At 31.4% G+C, this 19,011-nt stretch overlaps 3 protein-coding genes across 4 annotated transcripts; all 3 read left to right on the forward strand.

Annotated features, from left to right (window-relative positions):
* Positions 1-584: 584 nt before the first annotated feature.
* On the forward strand, positions 585-3,295 carry Bm2002 (Uncharacterized protein; the record flags this gene model as incomplete). Of its 2 annotated transcripts, XM_001898843.1 has the most annotated exons (6): positions 585-739; positions 1,359-1,532; positions 1,899-2,113; positions 2,455-2,540; positions 2,740-2,871; positions 3,143-3,295. In XM_001898843.1, 6 exons carry the CDS (start codon positions 585-587, stop codon positions 3,293-3,295), a joined length of 915 nt encoding a protein of 304 aa, XP_001898878.1. The 2 variants fall into 2 exon arrangements, with proteins under 2 accessions (XP_001898878.1, XP_042930061.1); XM_043074127.1 differs by lacking the exon at positions 585-739 and having other exon boundaries at positions 1,465-1,532.
* A 4,171-nt stretch (positions 3,296-7,466) lies between these two features.
* Positions 7,467-10,823, forward strand: Bm7726 (Uncharacterized protein; the record flags this gene model as incomplete). Its single annotated transcript, XM_001898842.2, has 8 exons — positions 7,467-7,595; positions 7,953-8,054; positions 8,348-8,477; positions 8,876-8,991; positions 9,152-9,258; positions 9,471-9,620; positions 9,835-9,954; positions 10,718-10,823. The coding sequence occupies 8 exons, from the start codon at positions 7,467-7,469 to the stop codon at positions 10,821-10,823; spliced, it is 960 nt and encodes a 319-aa protein (XP_001898877.2).
* Positions 10,824-17,577: 6,754 nt separating this feature from the next.
* Bm4237 (Uncharacterized protein) lies at positions 17,578-18,793 on the forward strand (the record flags this gene model as incomplete). The annotated part of the gene is made up of 5 exons (XM_001898841.1): positions 17,578-17,667; positions 17,854-17,933; positions 18,114-18,230; positions 18,410-18,488; positions 18,734-18,793. The coding sequence occupies 5 exons, from the start codon at positions 17,578-17,580 to the stop codon at positions 18,791-18,793; spliced, it is 426 nt and encodes a 141-aa protein (XP_001898876.1).
* Positions 18,794-19,011: the final 218 nt, after the last annotated feature.

Here is a 19,011-nt window from a genome sequence, read left to right on the forward strand (position 1 = left end):
TTGAAGCATGCAATTCCTACCTCGAAATTAAATTTCTTCAAATCTGTAAGATTTCATAGGATTGAGGATGAATTAATGGAATGCATCAGTTTGGGCGTATGTGTATATATCCACTGGACTGTTGAGATTGTGCGGTTTCACAGCGATTGAGCTCTCCACTGAGCATATTGGCTGTTCAAGTTGTTGTGATTATCAGTATTTGCAGTATCCATTAAGCTTATACTACATTATTCTCGTACAGACAGTCCTGGAATTAACAGTTCATTTATATAACACATTGGACGTTAATTTATAAATAAGGCTTGGGTAAGTGATGTGAAGTCACGTGTGGACTCATAAACCATCCTATTCAGGTGACTGTTTGACTGGATGTTGTAGTGTCGTTTTATGTAAGCCTTTTCTCATCTCATTCGAACCCTTTGACAACATAGAGGTTAGATTTTAATGAAAGGTTTGGTCGTGTCATATCTTGTTGGTAGTGGACTGACGTGCAGCACTATTTTGGAAAATTAATTGTATGAGCTTTTATGGTTCTCACCAAAATGATGTGATCCAGATGGATACATATTTTAGAATAAAAAGTGATGGCTCATTCGTTACCATTTACTCCTCCGTCATCGCCAAGCTGTAGAGGTCCGTCATCGGCACTCTCATTTCATGGAGTTCATCCGATAGGTACACCCACCGCAAACTGCTTGGCCGATTGCCTTGGAGTTTCTCCTCTTTATCGTCAACAGAAGTAAGATTTCTTTATCGTCTATAGAAAAAAATCGTTTATACTTAAGAGCTGAAATGAATTAATTTCTGAGTTCTGGTCCATTTTTAAAAAATACCTGATATTAAGGAAGTGAAGTCATTATGACTTTGATTGCTTCTTTTAAGTTATCATCAGTATTTTTGATATTCATCGAGTTCTGTAATCTCACTCCTTAGTTAAATTTCTTTAATTTGCCTGACCACAAATATTTGAGCATCATCAAATTAGTTTCTTTTCGATACGTAGGTATGATTCGCAGGCTGTTAAGAGATTTTCCTGTGAAAAGAATTAGTCAATAAATCAAATATTGCCAACGATTTGGTAGAAAATGAAGCTTCCCGCCATTTTTTAAAATACGTAGCATTAAGCTGAATGCAGCCACCAAGGGCACAATAGTTTGTCTTATGATGTTTTCTATATCGATATTATAATAATTTCTGTGACGCCTGAGACAGCAGCAAAATTCCAAAAGCACTCATTTGTTTGTCCGCTTTAAGATAGAATTTTTTTTTTTTTGAGAATTATATGAAGATGTGTGTGTCTTTGTGTTTGTGCCTTATAATTTTAATACCTGTTGCTTTCATTAGTTATTTTTTTTTAGCTCAGCTCGTTGGCAGAGTGCAGCACAAATTTATCAGAGTTATCAAAGCAGCCGAACACATAGTCGTGCTCACAGCCCAGCGGCGGATGGATTTCACGAAGCATTTATGTATCCGCCAAGTTTGACTCCTGCATTAATATCCGATCATATTTCTACTGTTCACAACATTTTCGGGTATGAATTGTGAATTAATACTTGTAAGCTCGGTTTGAAGATTTTGCTTTTGTTTCCTCTTTACACTAAAGAAATTATCTTCTACTGAAATGTGTTCGGATTAATTCCACGACTTCTGATTGTGCCTCAGGATCTAAATACTAGATGCATGGAATTATTATTTCATGTTTGTCGCCAAAGTTTTTGACTAAGCGCTACACTTATTCTATCTTGAACTATTCTTTCTCTTTCTACTGCTGAATATATTTATCAAACTATTTGTTAATTCTTAAAAAATCAAAGTTGGAAAAAAGTGAGATAGGCTGTCAAAAGCTTTTCATACAAACATATTAAACTTTTAAAACGGTACACTTGCTTTTTTTTCAGAACACCACTTTCTCTCGTTGAAATAGGTCGCGCTAATCGAAAACGTCATGCTGAAGTTGGTGATACACTAAATGAGCAAAGTGTTGGTGGCCCTTTAGAATTAGAAGCTATAGCAGCCGTGCACGAACTCTCAAATGAAGTGCGCTCAATTGCTGTCTCAGAAATCTTGCCACGAACAGCCGATTTGATTTTCGTAAATATTAAGACTGTCGAGGGTTAGCATATCTTTTGATCTGAGAGTCTTATATGAAAGAACTGCTTTATTGCTTTTTTACCTCAATTTTGTTAGATTCTGATGGGTATGAAATCCTTTAGTATAGAATTATAAGGTCCAAGGTAGTCGATCTCTGTATAAATTGTAATATCCTAAAACCTTTTGTATTGACATAGACAACCGGTGAGAAGTCATGATTATAAAGTAGGGTTGTTTGTATCTATTGTAATGAACAGTTAATTTTTCCTCTGTTTTATTTTTCAAGTTATTATTAATGTAAAGGGTGATACTTCATATAGTTGACTTCCATTATTTTCGAAGTTGTTATTAAACTACAAACAGGTCATCCTTATACGTTAGAATTAACAATGAAAGGATGGCGGATTGCATCGTTGCAGTGTGATAGTATGAATGGAGATTATAAACGGGTACTGTGTTAGTTCATTGGTTTTTAAAAACTATTTATGTTAAATGGTTTGTTTTCAGAAAGCATCCTTGTTTTATCTTCCACTCGTTTCGCTACAGATTAGTTGTTTATGTGAAATTCTGGCAAAAAATTCTGTTAGGCACAATACCAAATATTCACTTAAACATCTAACAACTGTTAAGATTTATTTTATTTTGAAGGTTGGATTGCATGCAAAATATTACGAAAATGCTAGGCAGCTTCTTGAAGAGATTTCACCAGCACATTCGCAGTACTTTACCAAATGTTTGACTGAAAAGCTAACTCAGCTTCATGCATGGAGGAAAGCTCAGGTGTCTGTTTATTAGAAAATGGAGTTCATTCGATTTTTAAAAGCAGGAACAGTGACCGAGTAATATAACCCAGTGAAAATTCATTGTGTTTCTGGTTTTCTGATAGATTTATTCAAGTCTAATTTTTGAGGGATTTATTACTAGTAGTGCTTTGTTAAACTATATTTTACAGATTTTGACATACAGCTCTTTTGCTCTTTTGCATCGAATCATAACAGTTTATAGATCTTATTGTTGAAATTCTTTCACTTTTTCTTTCTTTTCTTTGCAGGAAGAAATGGAAGATGATGTGGAGTCATTTGAAAAACAGACAGGCAGAGCTTCAACAAGCTTGAAAAAAGAAGCAGAAAAAAAGGACGGAGAAAATGACACTCAATCAGACGAAGGTCTCATGTTCACTGTGGACGAAAGTAGTAATAGGTGAAATGTTCCACTGCTTCTTCTCTACGCAAGTGTTAGTTATTTGTTGAACTTTCTATCTAGAACTATAACAATAAAACCAGTCTGAAGTTATTACTTATCTTTCTTATCTTTTTTGATCTGTTTTGCTTATCTTTTTCAGCATTTGACCTTCAAAGTGTGTCAAAATAGCAGAATTGAGATTCAGGCAACATTTTCAATTTTACTTGACTGATCTGTAACCAACTGCGTTGTTCATAATACTGTCCTTTTTGTTTCATTGTGTTGTAATGTGCTTGCTAGCCTTAATAGATACTTTTTGCTAAAAAGCCATGAAAACTCGTGTGAGGATACTTATGGAATTAATCTCCCAACTAATCGTTTATTTATATCTCAGTCCTTAACGCAGTCTAGCCAAGTTATCGCCTTCAACTTACTTTTTTCCGTATAATAGTCCCCACTGCATAAACTACTAAACAGCTCAGTTTCTATATTTCGCCTTTTCTCTTGTTGATCCTCGCTGCGTTTTTCTTGGCATCTAAGAAATGTCATGAAAATTTGTTCAACAAAAGAAAGACAATTTGCTTGCCATATAAGCCAGTCCAGGGTATCCTAGCACTTATCTGATTATATTTTTGAAAATGAGACCACCGTGCCTGATTATTTCGGGTAGGTAAATAGGTGATTGGTGTTTTGAGATTTATTTGGAACCTTTTTCAATTTCACAGTGCATTTTCTGAACAGCTTTCAATATATTAGAATATGTTACTCTTTGCGAATTAATCATTTCGTTTCCTCGGCGATGTTGATTTACAGAGAATTTATAGATTGATATGGAATGTAGTTTATCTTCAATTTCATTTTATTTTTTTTAGTTTGCGTTATGGAGTTTTTTTTACTTCAGTATCTGCGGTGGAGCAGTGAACTCAAGCGGCCGATATTTCTGAAACGTCTTTATTAGGCGAATTGAAACTCAGAAGTTGTTTTTTTCAGATTCTGATAATATAGGATTATAGCATTTCAGATAATTTTTCACGTATGAAAAAAATTAAATTAAAATTCTCAGCCACAACATTTAATATATTCAGAATTATATTTCATAGAAATCTTTGTGCATAATTTTGAGCGGCTTTTTGTTAAGCTTTTTGAAAAGTTGGTAGCTATCACACTTTTTCATCTTTTATAACTTGTTTCATACAGTTTTGATGTGTTTTTAATCATTTGTTCGTTAAAAAATGCGAGCTGCTACCCTATTTTTTTATTTTTGAACTGGTGTCAAAATGTTTAACCTGTATTGCTTTTTGTTAGGCTTAATTTCTAGCTGAAGTTTTTTTGAGCGTGTTTTAATGCTTGGTAGCTGTAGCATTTTTCCATTTTGCATGACTTGTTTTATGCAGATTTGTATTTGCTGTTTTAAATTATGTATCTTGTTAAGTGCAAACATATTATGTTAGTTAGTTTTCATGTTTTTTATTCTGATAAGTGAAAAAACTTATATTTCCGGTGTTATGTTTCAAAAAAAAAAAAGAGAAAATGAAGATTGGACATTTTAATAATTTATTTCTGTGTTATCACTGTTTAGTTTGGTGTTCTGGGCTCCGCAATACTAGTCTCATTTTAATCTTGCGTTAATTATGATAGTATCAGTCCTCGATCCGATCCGGAACGGTGTTCTAGAAACATCAGCCGGGATCTCACCCGCTACGAGATAGCCAAATAGGAACTCGTCGATTCGGACCCTATGTTTGGTTGGGGGGAAATCTTGTACGGATGGATTCGTTTGAAATATGAATGTTTGCTTAGCATAAGTTGAGTTATGAGATTTTCTGTTCCGATCAAAAAGGAAATAATGTTCGATATTGTTTGATATCCAAAAGATTTTTCAAAAATGTGTCACATCTTCGAGAGCAACTTCAAATTAAGGCTGATTGGGTTTCGGTTCCTCAATCTCCACTGATTCCCGCATATCAATCAATTAATTGGATTTTAAACGTCCGAATGATTCTGCAGATTTTGTTCGAATGACTAGACTGGTTTTTAAATTAATTAAAAAGCGCAAGGATGCACTGTTGGTGTATTCTAAGCTGCGAGTGATTTACAATGAATTTATTCTATATTTAATTAGCCCCTGAAGTGTCATAATCGAGAGAACAATGTTTAAATATTGTCCGTGAAAGTCTGTAATAGTTGATCCAAAGTCCTCAGTGGAAACTGAAATGAATGTAGGGAAGTAGCAAGTGCTTTCCGATAACAGTGTTGTTACTAAAGTTTTATTAACTTTTTGACTCAATTCATCAATTTAATTTCGGACAAATGAAGGTCATTGACAGCCATTTCTTATCAACTGGCTTGTTCGCAAGTCCAGTTTTTCCAAGCCTAATCAAAAATACTCTGGAAAGTAAGGTTTCAATTTTACTAGTTGGATGTGTAAGTTTTTGGAAAAGAATGTTTCTTATTATTTTGCACAAGTAAGCATTGAAAAACACTTAAGTGGATCAATCATTAAAATTTCTTCCCAATCAGCTTTTTCCAATTTTAGCTTTCTTTAATTTATGGTTATTTAATCTTCATTACTTTTTTTCTTGCTTCAGTGAACTGACATTAGATTTTCGAACTCCGAAAACTTCTTGTTAAAATAGACCCATGCAAATTATAAAGTAATGAAATAAAATTATCTAAACAATTACAAATAATCACATTTACCGTGGGTTTTGCTGGAATTTTTGACTGTAATAAATACAGCCGGTTTTTTCTTTTTTTTTTTTTTTTTCTTTTTTTAATCTAAAAAACCAGTATCGCTCTTTTTTAATGTACTTGAAGAAGGATGTTACACGAACTATTTTTTTCATTATGTCTTTGATGAGATGCGAAGTGGGGTAGAAAAATCAAAGATGAAATCAAACAGAATAATTTAGGGTGGGATGAAATAAAATGGTCTTTTTTCTTTTTCGGAACCGTCACAGTTGAAAAAGATAATATTTCCGAATTTCAGGGAACATTGCGAAGGAAGGTGAGACACTGCATCGCTAAATAATTTATCGCTCTTGAAATAAGTTTTAATGTACTGAGTGATAATTATTTTAGGTGCGCGACACATGGACGCCTTTTTATTGATGGTCTGTCAGTCTGTATGAATCTTCTAACAGGTACAGTTGGTAACTGGTGTTTTTTTCTTATCCTTTGGTTGCTTGTTATCATTTGTTGGAAATTCATTAATTTAAATTTTGAAAATTTTCAGTTGACTGAAGTTGTTATAAATATTTCAGTATATTTCTGCAAAACTTTTTTTCACATTTTTTTAAAGTCAATGAAAAAGCAAATTATGATAAACTAATGCAAGTTGATTAAGATTTAATAGATTTAATTAAACTACATTTTCTTCAGAGATTTTATAGATTACGTATTTGAAGTTGTCTGGGAACAATTGAGATTTAGCAAAAAATTAATTTTTTTAACTTAATTTTTTCAAAAATTAACTTATTTTTTTCAAAAACCCACTAAAATTGAATGTGGAATTAGGGTTATTTGTAAATTTCGAATTAAATTCGTTAGCATGTAAAGTGATGAATGAATACGCATAATTTTAATATTAGACAACCGTGGTAACGTTGATAATGATAATTACAACAATGACATAATAGATTAATTATACCTATTTTTGATTATATGAGAACAGCAAACTTATGGGATTCATAAATGAGAGTTTTTAGGCATTAGTAACAATTTCTTTCTCAGCAATCATCTGAATTTTTTACACTCACCTTTTTTATAGAAAGTCAATTTTTTTTTATTAGTATTTTCAATTAGTAACATTCAGACTAATGATAAGCAGTAGTTATCATTCAGATTAATGATAAGTAAGTAATTATCATTCGTTTATATTTATAAACTATATCCTTTATATAAATGTCCTGCAATAGTTGTATGAATCTCTTTTATGAGTTATATGATTCTTGTATGAAGTTGGTATGAATTTCCTACAAAGCCTAAAACTTGCTGGAAAAGCAGGATTAAAGTCCGGGACTAATTTCAAATTTGTATTGAAAGCTGCAGACATGGAAAAAATGCAGCATTGCTGTTTGGGTGTGTGTTTTAAATTCCTAAATAATAGCTTTCTAGAGAAAAAAAAAAAAAAACGCCACTATAATGATTGCTTCCCAACCTGTAGAGTATAACCATAGACTTTTTCAGATAATATGGCTCGTGAGAAACTTCATCGACAAATACTGATCAGTTTGAAGTTTGCATTACAATACATTTTATGTGTATTATTTCGAGATTTGCCTCGAATGATTGCACTGAAAAGAAAATCAATAACCGATCAGGTTTTACTTTCTAGCTACTGCTGACAAGTTTAAGGATATTACTGGACGTTTCTTCATCATAGCAATGAAGATGTGACTCAGTTTCCCGAAACGTAAAATAGCGCATTCTTGCGATGCAAATCAGTTATCAGTGAGTCAGTGAGCTACCAAATAATGATTTACATAGTTATGAGCTAGTCAGATCCAAACGGATTTGGATTAATTTGTAATTAAATGATAGCATGCACTATTTTGTCTTGACTTAATTCAGTTCGAAATCAAATTATAATTTTTAAATCATACAGAAAAGTTAGGATTCATGTGTATTTTATTGCCTTAAAAAACGGTACAGCCAATCACAAAAATTATTGATTTTAGGTGGTTGCTATCACCGGTGGTGCATCGGGAATTGGTAAAGGACTGGCGCAGAAAATTGCATTGGAACAGAATGCCATCGTCTGCATTTTGGATATTAATCAGGTAGTATTTTATTCGATAATTCATTTAAATTGTGGAGTTTGTATACTTTATTTCGAAAAGTTCAAAATGCATAATTATGTTTTCGAAAGTTGAGGACAAAATAAGACTGGTAGAAATTACTAACAGACGGTGCAATTGAACATAAAAGAAGCGCATATTGCAATTTCTATGAGCAATTTCTATGAAATTTACAATCCGTAATCGACTAATGAATATCAAATTAACGGGATATCATTTATCAAATCCGAAAGAACTTATTGATTTCATTCGTGATAAAAAATTTCTCTTCACAGGAAGAAGGAGTCCGAACTGTATCACAAATTATTGAAAGTGGTGGACGAGCATATTTTTTTCTTTGTAATGTTGCAAAATCTGATGAAGTAAAACTTTGCGCTCAACAAATATTCAGTAATACAAAAATTGGTGTGTCAATTATTATACTTATATTCTGTTTTATGACAGCGCCTGTAACTCATTGTTTAAAAAAAGCAAAAAACAATAAGCGCAGCTCTACAGTGGCTTAGATTAACTCCCAAAAATTAATTAAGAACCCTAAAGCACAATGCGTCACCGAAGCTTCTTTTACACCTACATTGCCTTTCATACAACTTATTCACTTATACTTATTTTCTTATTTGAATTTTAAAACTTATAGACGCTGAGGTTTTGAGATAACTTTAGCATAGATCTGAAACCTTTAAAAAAAAAAAAAAATATAAATGAAGCTGTAAGTGCAAAACATGAAGTAAAGAGAGAAAGCTTTTTTCTTTTATTTACATAAATAAGCAAAATATCTCTTATAAAATCATTACAACCTTTAGGTTGCATTGATATCTTAGTTTGCAATGCATCAATACTACGAATCGGTAAATTCTTAGATTTGGATGATAAGGATTATCAAGATACAATGAATGTCAACATTCTCGGTTACATTTATGTTAGTTTTACTAGTACGAAATTTTGTTCTGTCTAGTTTTCGAATTTTTAATTACTTGTTCTTAGCAAAATCAGTTTTTTACATTCAAGGCGGTTTTTAAACAAATTCACTTCTCTACACTGAGTTTCTCTGTTCAGTTCTAATCCAACTAAAGATTTAGACAATGAGAGCCTTTTTGCCGCATATGATGGACCGAAATCATGGGCAAATTGTTGCTATCGGATCGATTTGTAGTCATTATGGTGATTATCTTGGAACTGCCTATTGGTAATATCTGCCTCATAGTAGCTTTAAACGAACATTTAAAAGAAATGAAACTTACTGGTCATACCCATTTTATCGTTAATTTTTATTTACAGCATTTGTGATATGATTAAAAACACACTTCTGCCTAAAAGACAAAACCAAACCCACTTATTGTCCTTTCATTTTGTTTAATTGTGGGTCTTATTAATTAATCATTACTGTTGATCATATAGCACAGCAAAATTTGCAATCCGTGGATTAATGGAAACACTTCAAATGGAACTTTATGAAGAGAAAAAAAATGGTGTTGTATTGACAACCATTTATCCGTATTTCGTTGATACAGCGCTTATTGCAAACAATATGACGGAACCGTTTAGCACGTAAGTTGTTTTTTTTTTTGTTGTTGAAAACTCCCCCAAAATTTTGAATCTCTTCATGTAAGATTTTCAGTAAATTTCTTGACTGTTCGAAATACTGTTTGCATTTATTGATTCGAATTTGTAATTAAAAAATTGTATTATTTTCAAAAACATTAAATCCTACCGAGACCTTCTCAAATTAATTTTATATCTGCATCTTTTCGTAATGTTGAAGATTTTACGATGTAATACCATTGGATAAATGCGTTGAAGAAATTCTGGATGCAATTCTAAAGGAACGAATGTATTATTTTATACCACAATCTCTAGCATTTCTGTGTAATGCTGCGAAATGGTTTGTGAAACCTTAATATTATGCATTAACTCACTAAGTGATTGTCGACTTTCGGCTTATGAATTTTCCATAAATTTTTCGATCCTTATAGCTTTTTTATATGCTTAGCTCCAAAGATATAGCTATCTTTTCTTGGCCTTTAATATTTTGCATAGTAAAAACCAACGTACACCTTTAGTACCGCACAGCAAATTCACCATCTCAAACTTAGTAATTATTTAATAGCAAGATTAAATTTTTAAGAGGGTAGTAACTAAAGTGGAGAGAGAGAAACGGAAGTCTTAATCTTTATTCCTCATAGCATTCCTCCAGATTAGATTATACCGTATATTAGAAATGTGATTGATATTGTTATTCAGTTAAAAAGAACTAGTGGGAGAAAAGGAAGCATTTCTGAGATATTATTTACTAAATCTTCGAATGAAAATGCTTAAATTTACACATAATTAAGAAAAAGTATTTTATGAGTCATACCGGGAACTATCTACACAATATTTCAGTAGAGGGTATTGTGGCTTTTAATATGTTGATGTTGAGTCTTCAATTCATTTAGAACTTTTGAACCAAAACACAAAATTCATTAGCAGCGTGTGGTTTTAATACTAAATGATAACTGTAATGGAACAGGTTTTGAAGGACTTTAAATCCAAAACAAAAAAATTCCTTGCGAGGCGTAAAAATCTCCATGTTACAACGAGGTGTAAATCCTTAGGTTTAATTAAGTAGAAATACAGAAAACGTTTGCTGTCAATAATCATTTTAGCTATACAACGAAATACTCAATGCCATATGTAAGACGACTGATCAACTGTAGATATAAAACTTTAAATAAAAGAGGAGACAATGAGATACAGACAAATATGAAATAATGGTTATATGGAGCAGAATGGCGTCTAATATTGCAATTGATGATTAAAAGATTGGATTTTCTTTTTTTCTTTTTATTGATTCATTTCTGTTTAAATTTCTCTTACTGTGATGTTTATTACCTGTGTCGTCCCATTAATCATAAACTCCATAATGTTTCACTTTACAGTTTCATTAACAGCTAATTTGTGACCGTTTGTGATTAATCACTTCACAGATAACTGTTTCGATAAACGCAGTTATGAAATAATCGGTATTTTTAGTCTCGAAATTTGGTATTTTAAATTTATTTGTTGATGATTCAAATTCGTACTTTTTTCCTTTCGAAAATTTCTTTTGGAAAAATGAATCAAAAATGTAAAGCTCTGTTGTGCTCGTCATGCGAAAGATTTCTTGATGTCTTTACTGTAATCGTAATTTATTCCTATCTCTTTATATTGTTTATATATCTCATTTATTTCAATCGCTATTTAATGCCTACCTTGAAGGAACTACATTTCATGTAAAAATACAAGTTTTTCTCTTTTCTTTTCCCATCATATTACATCTATCTTTTAACAAAAATCAATTAATGTTTAGTCGTTTCACGCATTATCTGTTTGCTAGAAATTCAAATATAGTGATAGAAAATGTTAGCTCTAAACATTAAAGTTCAAAAAAAGCCAAAAAATGAGTACATTAAAAAGCGGTCTAAATATTTCAGATGCATTAGCTAAATTATTGACAATGCACTGGTTATATTGGTTTAAAGACTACTATATCTAATATAATCAATTATGTCATGCAGTGCAGTATGACTGAGGCATATGAAATATTAAAGGAAAAAAAGGAACAGATAGCCATAATAATGCACGAAATTTATCATTTAATCAGTGATGAGCACTATTTAGACTGGTTTTTAATGTGCCCATTTTTTTTTTTTTTTAAATTTCACGTTTAGAGCTAACATTTTTCTATCGTTATATTTGAATTCCTAGCAAACAGATAATGCGTGAAAATGACTAAACATTGATTGATTTTTGTTAAAAGATGGATGTAATATGATGGGCAAAAGAAAAAAGAAAGACATTAAAAAAGACAAAAAAGGACATGAAAATAGAAAGACATGTATCTTGAAGATAGGTAATGAATAGCGATTGAAATAAATGGGATAAATAAGCAATGTAACGAGATAGGAATTACGATTAAAGTGAAGACATTAAGAAATCCTTAGTATAACAGAAGAAAAGAAGCTTTAAAAAACTTTGTTTCTTTTTCTGTCTTCCATTCGTTCCTCTTTTCTTTTCATGACTGGTAATTCGAAGCGCCACGAGACTCGATGTAAAGACTATAAGTAATATGAAATACTTTTTTTCGTTATTCGAGTTTTTACTTCATTATAAAGTTATTTCGTAAATTCGCTGTATGCATTGTTTTGAATTTAATTTGTTGCAGGACATTTTTTTTTTTATAATCCTTGATTCTGCTTCGTACGGCCGTTTTTCAGCTTGCTTTGGATCATAATTGAGGATATGGTATATGGAATGGACGAGATGACCTGATAATCTCTTAGACTGAGAAAGAAATCATTCAAATACTTTGGAAAAGCAAGCATGAAAATAAATTAAAGCATTAAACTGATTTTGCAGCTACATAAAGACTAAAATTCATGGATGGGAGACTGTAGAAATATATACGATTTAGAACTTGAATTATACATTTCAAATGACTAACTGATAAATACATACAAGCAAAAATGATTAAGAGGATTGATTTTTGACCTAAATTTTAACAAAATAAATGAAATATTGTTGCCGAATTCGTATCACTTTGTCCTTTTCATTTGTATTTTAGCGATTTAAGAAAATTTGCTAATTTAAATTTAGGTATATAACTATTGTGATCAGCTGTTTCATAACTGTGTCGCTCAAATTATCGTTTGCTGAATTCACAAATTTAACACGCAAGTAAATGATATACATATTGCTGAAAAATGCGAATAAAACGTCGTTTTTGCGACATATCTCTTTTATCAACAAATTTCAAATTCACTTGTTTGTAGATATCTCTTTATTAATTGTACAGTAATTTTCCAAGACCTATTGTTAGTTCTATTTTGAAAGACAGTAATAAAATTGTTAAATCGAGTAGGCATATGAGTTGAATGTTTAATGTTTTTATTTTATCTTAGCTTGTTTCGAAGATGCTAATAAGGAAAGGGAAAAAATTCTTCCATTCTATCCATAATATATTTTTATTAAAATGTTCAATACTGTTTTTAAAAGTTATCATGCAAAATGTAGCAATAAATAATGGCAATAAATGCAATAAATAATTGCATAAAATTATTAATTGTACGTTATGTCTAATCAGTTCTTGCGAGACAATTATTTTTAGCCCAAAGAAGGCACTATAATTCATTGAACCATAATATTACAGTTGAATTTCTGAAAAATATAAACATGTTATGTTGATTTTATTAGTTATTTAATAATAAGCGTTTAGCAATCTATGCTCACTTTATCGTTTCCCAAGCTAATATGTAGTCTCCACAAAGAATCGTTTTTCCTATATGCCCAAGATGATGAAGAATGGAAGGATTGACAGTTTATTTTTAATGCATCCCAATTGTTTTTAATAAATATTTTTGCAACCTGCAAGCTCTGATTATAAATCATTCACACGCTATTAATGTTAAAAATTTCTGGGATCGTTTCTTGCTGCAGAGCATTTAAGACTTTTTTTTTAAGCAAAGAAAACAATTAAATAAATTATTAGGTATTAGATTTTTCCTATATGCCCAAGATGATGAAGAATCAAGTGGGTATCATGAAATGATATTTTCTCAACGGCCAAGTTATTCAACAGGCCAGTGCTTCTACTGATCTACAAAAGTTGGTGCTCATCTTGTCAAGGTGTATTACATATTTCATAAAAAAGCCACTAGCAAATTGATCATTTGATTTCGAAAGATATAACGTTAAATGCAAGAATAAGTGTACATTTTAGTACTTTGTGCTTTAGAATATGAACATTTTTTCCCATTCATAAGGATGCCGACAACAAATTGTGCTTAATCAAGGAATCTCCAAGTCAAATCAGATTGATTAATTTAACTTCACCATCACTGAAGAATAAATTTGAAAAATCAAATCGGCGTGATGAATTGATGGTTACTATAAAACTCCGTTTTTTTTTTTTTCGCGAGTTAGTTTTTCCACACTGTTCCTTTTTCCTGTATTTTTAAGAACCTTGACACTGCAGATACATTATTATCATCGTTCAATCCGATTTCTCAGCATGGTGTGACTTACTCCAACAACGTAAACAAAATTATAAAATAACGTACGTCAGATTGCATCTACTCATTGTTACTACGCATTGTTTTTACCATAGCAGTTTAGGTTATTGAAGGAAGGAATGATTCCAGTGTAACTAAAGTCCTTCAGCTTGTAATCAAAATTCTTATAGTACGCAGTATTTTTTTACAAAAACAGCTTTTGTTTTCCAGGAACCAGCAAGTCCTTCCGCTAATCATTACTTATTGTTTATTGTTTTGAGTTTTTGCAAACTGAACTCAATAAAAACAGATGTAAATGGAGATGTTCTGAAAGGGATGGAAAATACTAATTATCCGGAAAACAAGCATTATTTTCCAGATATACCCAAAATAAGTGAAAAAATGGAAAGCGCTCTGGAAGTGTTCGGCAGGCAGCATGTCGGTTTGATTTAATTTCATGTTAAGCTTAAAATCCGGAACAAAGTCAAAGTAAGTATTACAATTACTAATTTTTATTCTTAAAACAAGCAATTTCAACGCTATCTTCGCTTCTCATTCAATTTAATTTTCACGGAGTGATGAGTAGAATAGAAGATGAGTGAAAAACATGAAAATGAAAAAAAAAGAGGAAGAAGACGAGAATGCTAAAGCCAAAGACATATCTGAAAGTAAGAAGAGTAAATATGTAATAAAACGAAAAAATGAACTGTAGTCTAATTTATTTTACGTAAATATACTACTTACATCAATTGAAATAGACTGTTATAATCTTCTTTCTTTTCTACTTATAGTCTTCTTTTCTGCAAAGACTTTAGAGTAAATAGTATCCTTACCTCATTTAAATATTTAAAATCCTTTTTTAATATATTATTTTTTTTTAGTATTTAAAAATTTTTAGAAAAGAGTAAGAACTTTATTGAAGAAATATAATCAATTAATAACTGATTAATCTTTGAACTAACGAGAAATTCTTATTTAAAAATTTGAAAATTATTGGAATGAAGGAGAAATCGGATGAAAATTTTTCACTAGATAAGGTTATGACTTTTGGTTGACAAAAGCAGCAATAAACGTTTGACCACACAATAAATATGTCCTAAATATTGTTATCAGTTGTAATAAGCCAATATCGGTCGTACTATACACCTCAAATTTGGGTAATAAAAGTTCATTGTTTGATAATTTTACCTCGAAAGTGCATAGGAATAAAAACAAATAAAATAAATACTATAAATGAGAAGTGACTCTATATGAGAGAAGTTGATGTTCTGAAATAAAGGATTTCAGTTTGTAAGGAGAAAAATATGATGATCCACATCCAGTACAAGAGTGGTGGGACAAAGATACAAGCTGCTTTACTTATAAATAATTAAAATATTGCAAAAAAGCAAATCTGACGGAAAAACATTTTTATAGAAAAATTAAACAACAAATAGCTTCACTTTTTGTATGTATTATTCATCCGGCATTGTTTTCATATACAAATGGTTCATAGTTGACTTTGAGAAGGAGTCGGCAAATTTCAGAGTAAGAAAGTTTAAGGAAATTGTATGTTGCTTGGATTAGTTATCCAATAAAACTTAAAATAGAATATTCTTTTCAAATATGACTGAGTTCCAAAAAATTACGCCATACTTGGACCTATTGTTGAAATTATTATTGATAAAAGCTTACAGATGACCGAGAGGAATGCTATTGTAATTTACTGCTTTTTTTTGCTTTTGAAAATTTCACTAAAACTCCAACTCATTGAAAATTGTTGAGTTTTATTTTTACATTATGAAATATTTGTCCCAAATTTCATGTTGTTTCTTAGATCTCTTATCGATTTCTTTTATTTTTGTTCCAGAGAAAGTCTCAGTGATTTATTAATAGTGCTTGAAGTGAATCTCTCGCAAAGGCAGTTCAAACAAACTAAATTTGAAATTTTGCATCTATATCGATAATTGTTGGTAACAACAAAGGGAATAGTAGTGCGAACGGCAGAGATCAAAAAGTGATGAGCATATTAGGCAATATTCATAAAGTTCAAATTTATCTCTTTAATTTATTTCTTGACATTTTACTGAATTTTTTGTTTACACACTATATTTTATCAAAAATAAACTGGAATTTAAGCAATAAACAATGGAAATGCATGCAACTTTTGCTGAAAAATTGCTTATGGTATTCATGTCGTGCAACATAACTAAACGTTAGTGGTCATACTTTTTCCTTTAGCAAACAATTAATTTATTATATCTATTTTAAAATCACATGATCAGCGAGAAACTTACATTGCAGATATCTGCAATCTGTGGACTTGTTGTGCATTCAATTGACTGAATCCATCACAGTACTGTAGAAAATATTACGAAAGGCGTGAAAAATGCAGAAAATCCACGAGTTATCAAACGAATCTAAGTTTTGCACTTAGTGTTTGAAACTGAAACGTAATTCTTGAATGATACTGAATAATCCCTTGATGGCATTATTAAGAAAAGATCAGATAGCTGATTAAATTAAATTCCGATGAAATTAATTCAACAAATATAGTGAGTAAGCATGTTTGCTTCAGTATTATTATAACTATTAAATATTAAGTCTGGTACGGAAATGTCAAGCATGGGATCTAAGTCATCATTTTAAGAGGGAGAGAGAGAGAGAAAGAAAAAGAAGAAAGCCATCCTGCACCTCAGAATTGATCATCGATATTTGTCTCTTGGATGCGTAGCAAATGCATGTACCACACATGTAGAAGTGTAGTGTAGGCGCTTCAGACACAACATATAAACTGGACCTAGTCTCCGACCTTATGCCGTACCTCGAAGTATTCCCTTTGGCAAATTTCTGAACTGGAAATTGAACCTACCTATTTGTCATTAACTTTCAAACAATTACATATAACTTTTTCTGATTTTGATTGGATCGGTGAGAATGCAGACGGTAATTGTTTCTTATTTTAACACAAGAAATGGTCTAAGCATATCATTCTATCCATGTTCTACAGTTTAATAACAACTAAGTATTCAGAGATTCCCACTTTCAGTCTTGAAAAGAGATTTCTTGTGGAATCTCAATTTTTGCTGTTTTTTTATTGTTTTCTTTCTTTGTGAAAGTAATCTCTCCTAACATTTCGACGTTTTTCATATTCTGAAACTTAATTTTGAGAAAGCAACCCTTCTAAAAGCCTCATTTTGTACAATTCCTCGATATGTACAGACCTTTCAGCATGCTTTCACTTGAAACACTTCTTCCATCTTTTTAGAAGAATTTTAAGAAATCAATTTTATAAGTAATGGCAACAATGTATTGCTCACAATTTGTGCAAAATAAGAGTTTATTTTGAATCCATTAGGCGAAAATTTTTTAGCCAAAATTTTCCTTCCGAAAAATGTCGTTGATTTCTGTACTTAGAAAATTTATGGGATGTGTGTATCCAAACCGTTTCATAATATTTAAAGCAAAGCACAATTATGCCCTAATGCGATTTTCTTTTTCCGATCACTCAACTTCAAATGGTTATACTCAACTTTAATGTTGGCGGACGGCAGTATTCCACAACAGCAAGCACACTAATGCAAGAAAAACAGTCTCTATTTAATCAGGTTAGTTTTATTTCCACTAAATTTCTTTCCTTTTATTTAAATTATCGGACATTTGTCCTCTAAAACTGTAATGTGACGTGACTGTAAATCAACCTACTTTCTTAGTTCACAATAACCATTGTCACCTTGTCATGTCGTGGTTTTAAGATTTCAAAGAATCAAATGTAAATAAAATTTTTTAATTAGTGGTTTACTGGAGAAACTGCACAACCGCCGTTAGAAAAAGACAGCAAAGGAGCATATTTTATCGATCGAGACCCAACGAGGTAAAAATTACGAACTCCAACAATTCTATTCCTGCTATATGAACACGAAAATTTGTTAGAGTTCATAATAAGGTAGTTAACAAAAACGATTCACTATAAATCAAGAGAACCGATCGTTAATCCTCTCATTTTTTTTCTCTAATTTAGTGACTGTGACTTAAAAAGTAACACATATTTCAGTTTTGGAATAATCTTGAATTATCTGCGTTTGAAATCTACTAAACAGCTATGGGAAGCTTGCTTACCGAAAGATCCAGATCGTTTAGCTCTACTAACACAGGAAGCTGAGTATTACAAGTTTGTGTTAAATCACAGAGCCTACAAATGCTACTTCTTGACCAAAATATTATATCTATCCCAGTTAGAAAGGAAGCTGTAAAAACCTTCAATTACCGTCTAACACCTTTAAACATATAGCTTATACAAACATCAACAACATTTCTACTCTCCTTCTAGGTTCATAAACTGATTTGCAGACTGCACCAACTCCGCGAACAAGCCATTGCCTTACTTCAAAGCTGCACAGAAAAATCAGACGTTTCATATGTAAATGAAGTAAACCCTATCTTTTATAAACTCGAGTTCAAAAATATTTGAAATTAAATTTCTGCAAGAGTTACACAATACCATTAAATGTTTGGCCTACTCTTATAATTTCTTTATATTAGAATTCAAATATGTAGTTCCACATTTTAATTACACAGTCATATATACAATACATAGATACAAATTATTTAGCAAAAAACCTCCCCAAAAAAAAGACTTAGCGCACGCTGAGTATCAAAATCACATACTTGCAGGTCCTCGCAAAAAGTTTTAGCTGTCCACAAGGTCTTGATGGGAGAGGTTGCAAGAAGTAACAAAAGCGCATGAGAAATTGAACTACTGCAAATTATCACTACTGCAGAAGATAATACGTTATCACTGGACGCCTTTCAACAACGATCATCACTCCCGATGTGATCCAGTCATTACTATGTTTCTTTTCCAGCTAGGATTTTCCGAATAAAATAGCACTCAAAAGTTTCCCATAACAGATCATAAACGATAACTACGAAAGATTTAAAGTGTAATATAC

The sequence above is a fragment of the Brugia malayi genome (genome assembly GCF_000002995.4).
Source record: "Brugia malayi strain FR3 genome assembly, contig: Bm_v4_ChrX_scaffold_001, whole genome shotgun sequence".
Taxonomy (NCBI): Eukaryota; Metazoa; Nematoda; class Chromadorea; order Rhabditida; family Onchocercidae; genus Brugia; species Brugia malayi.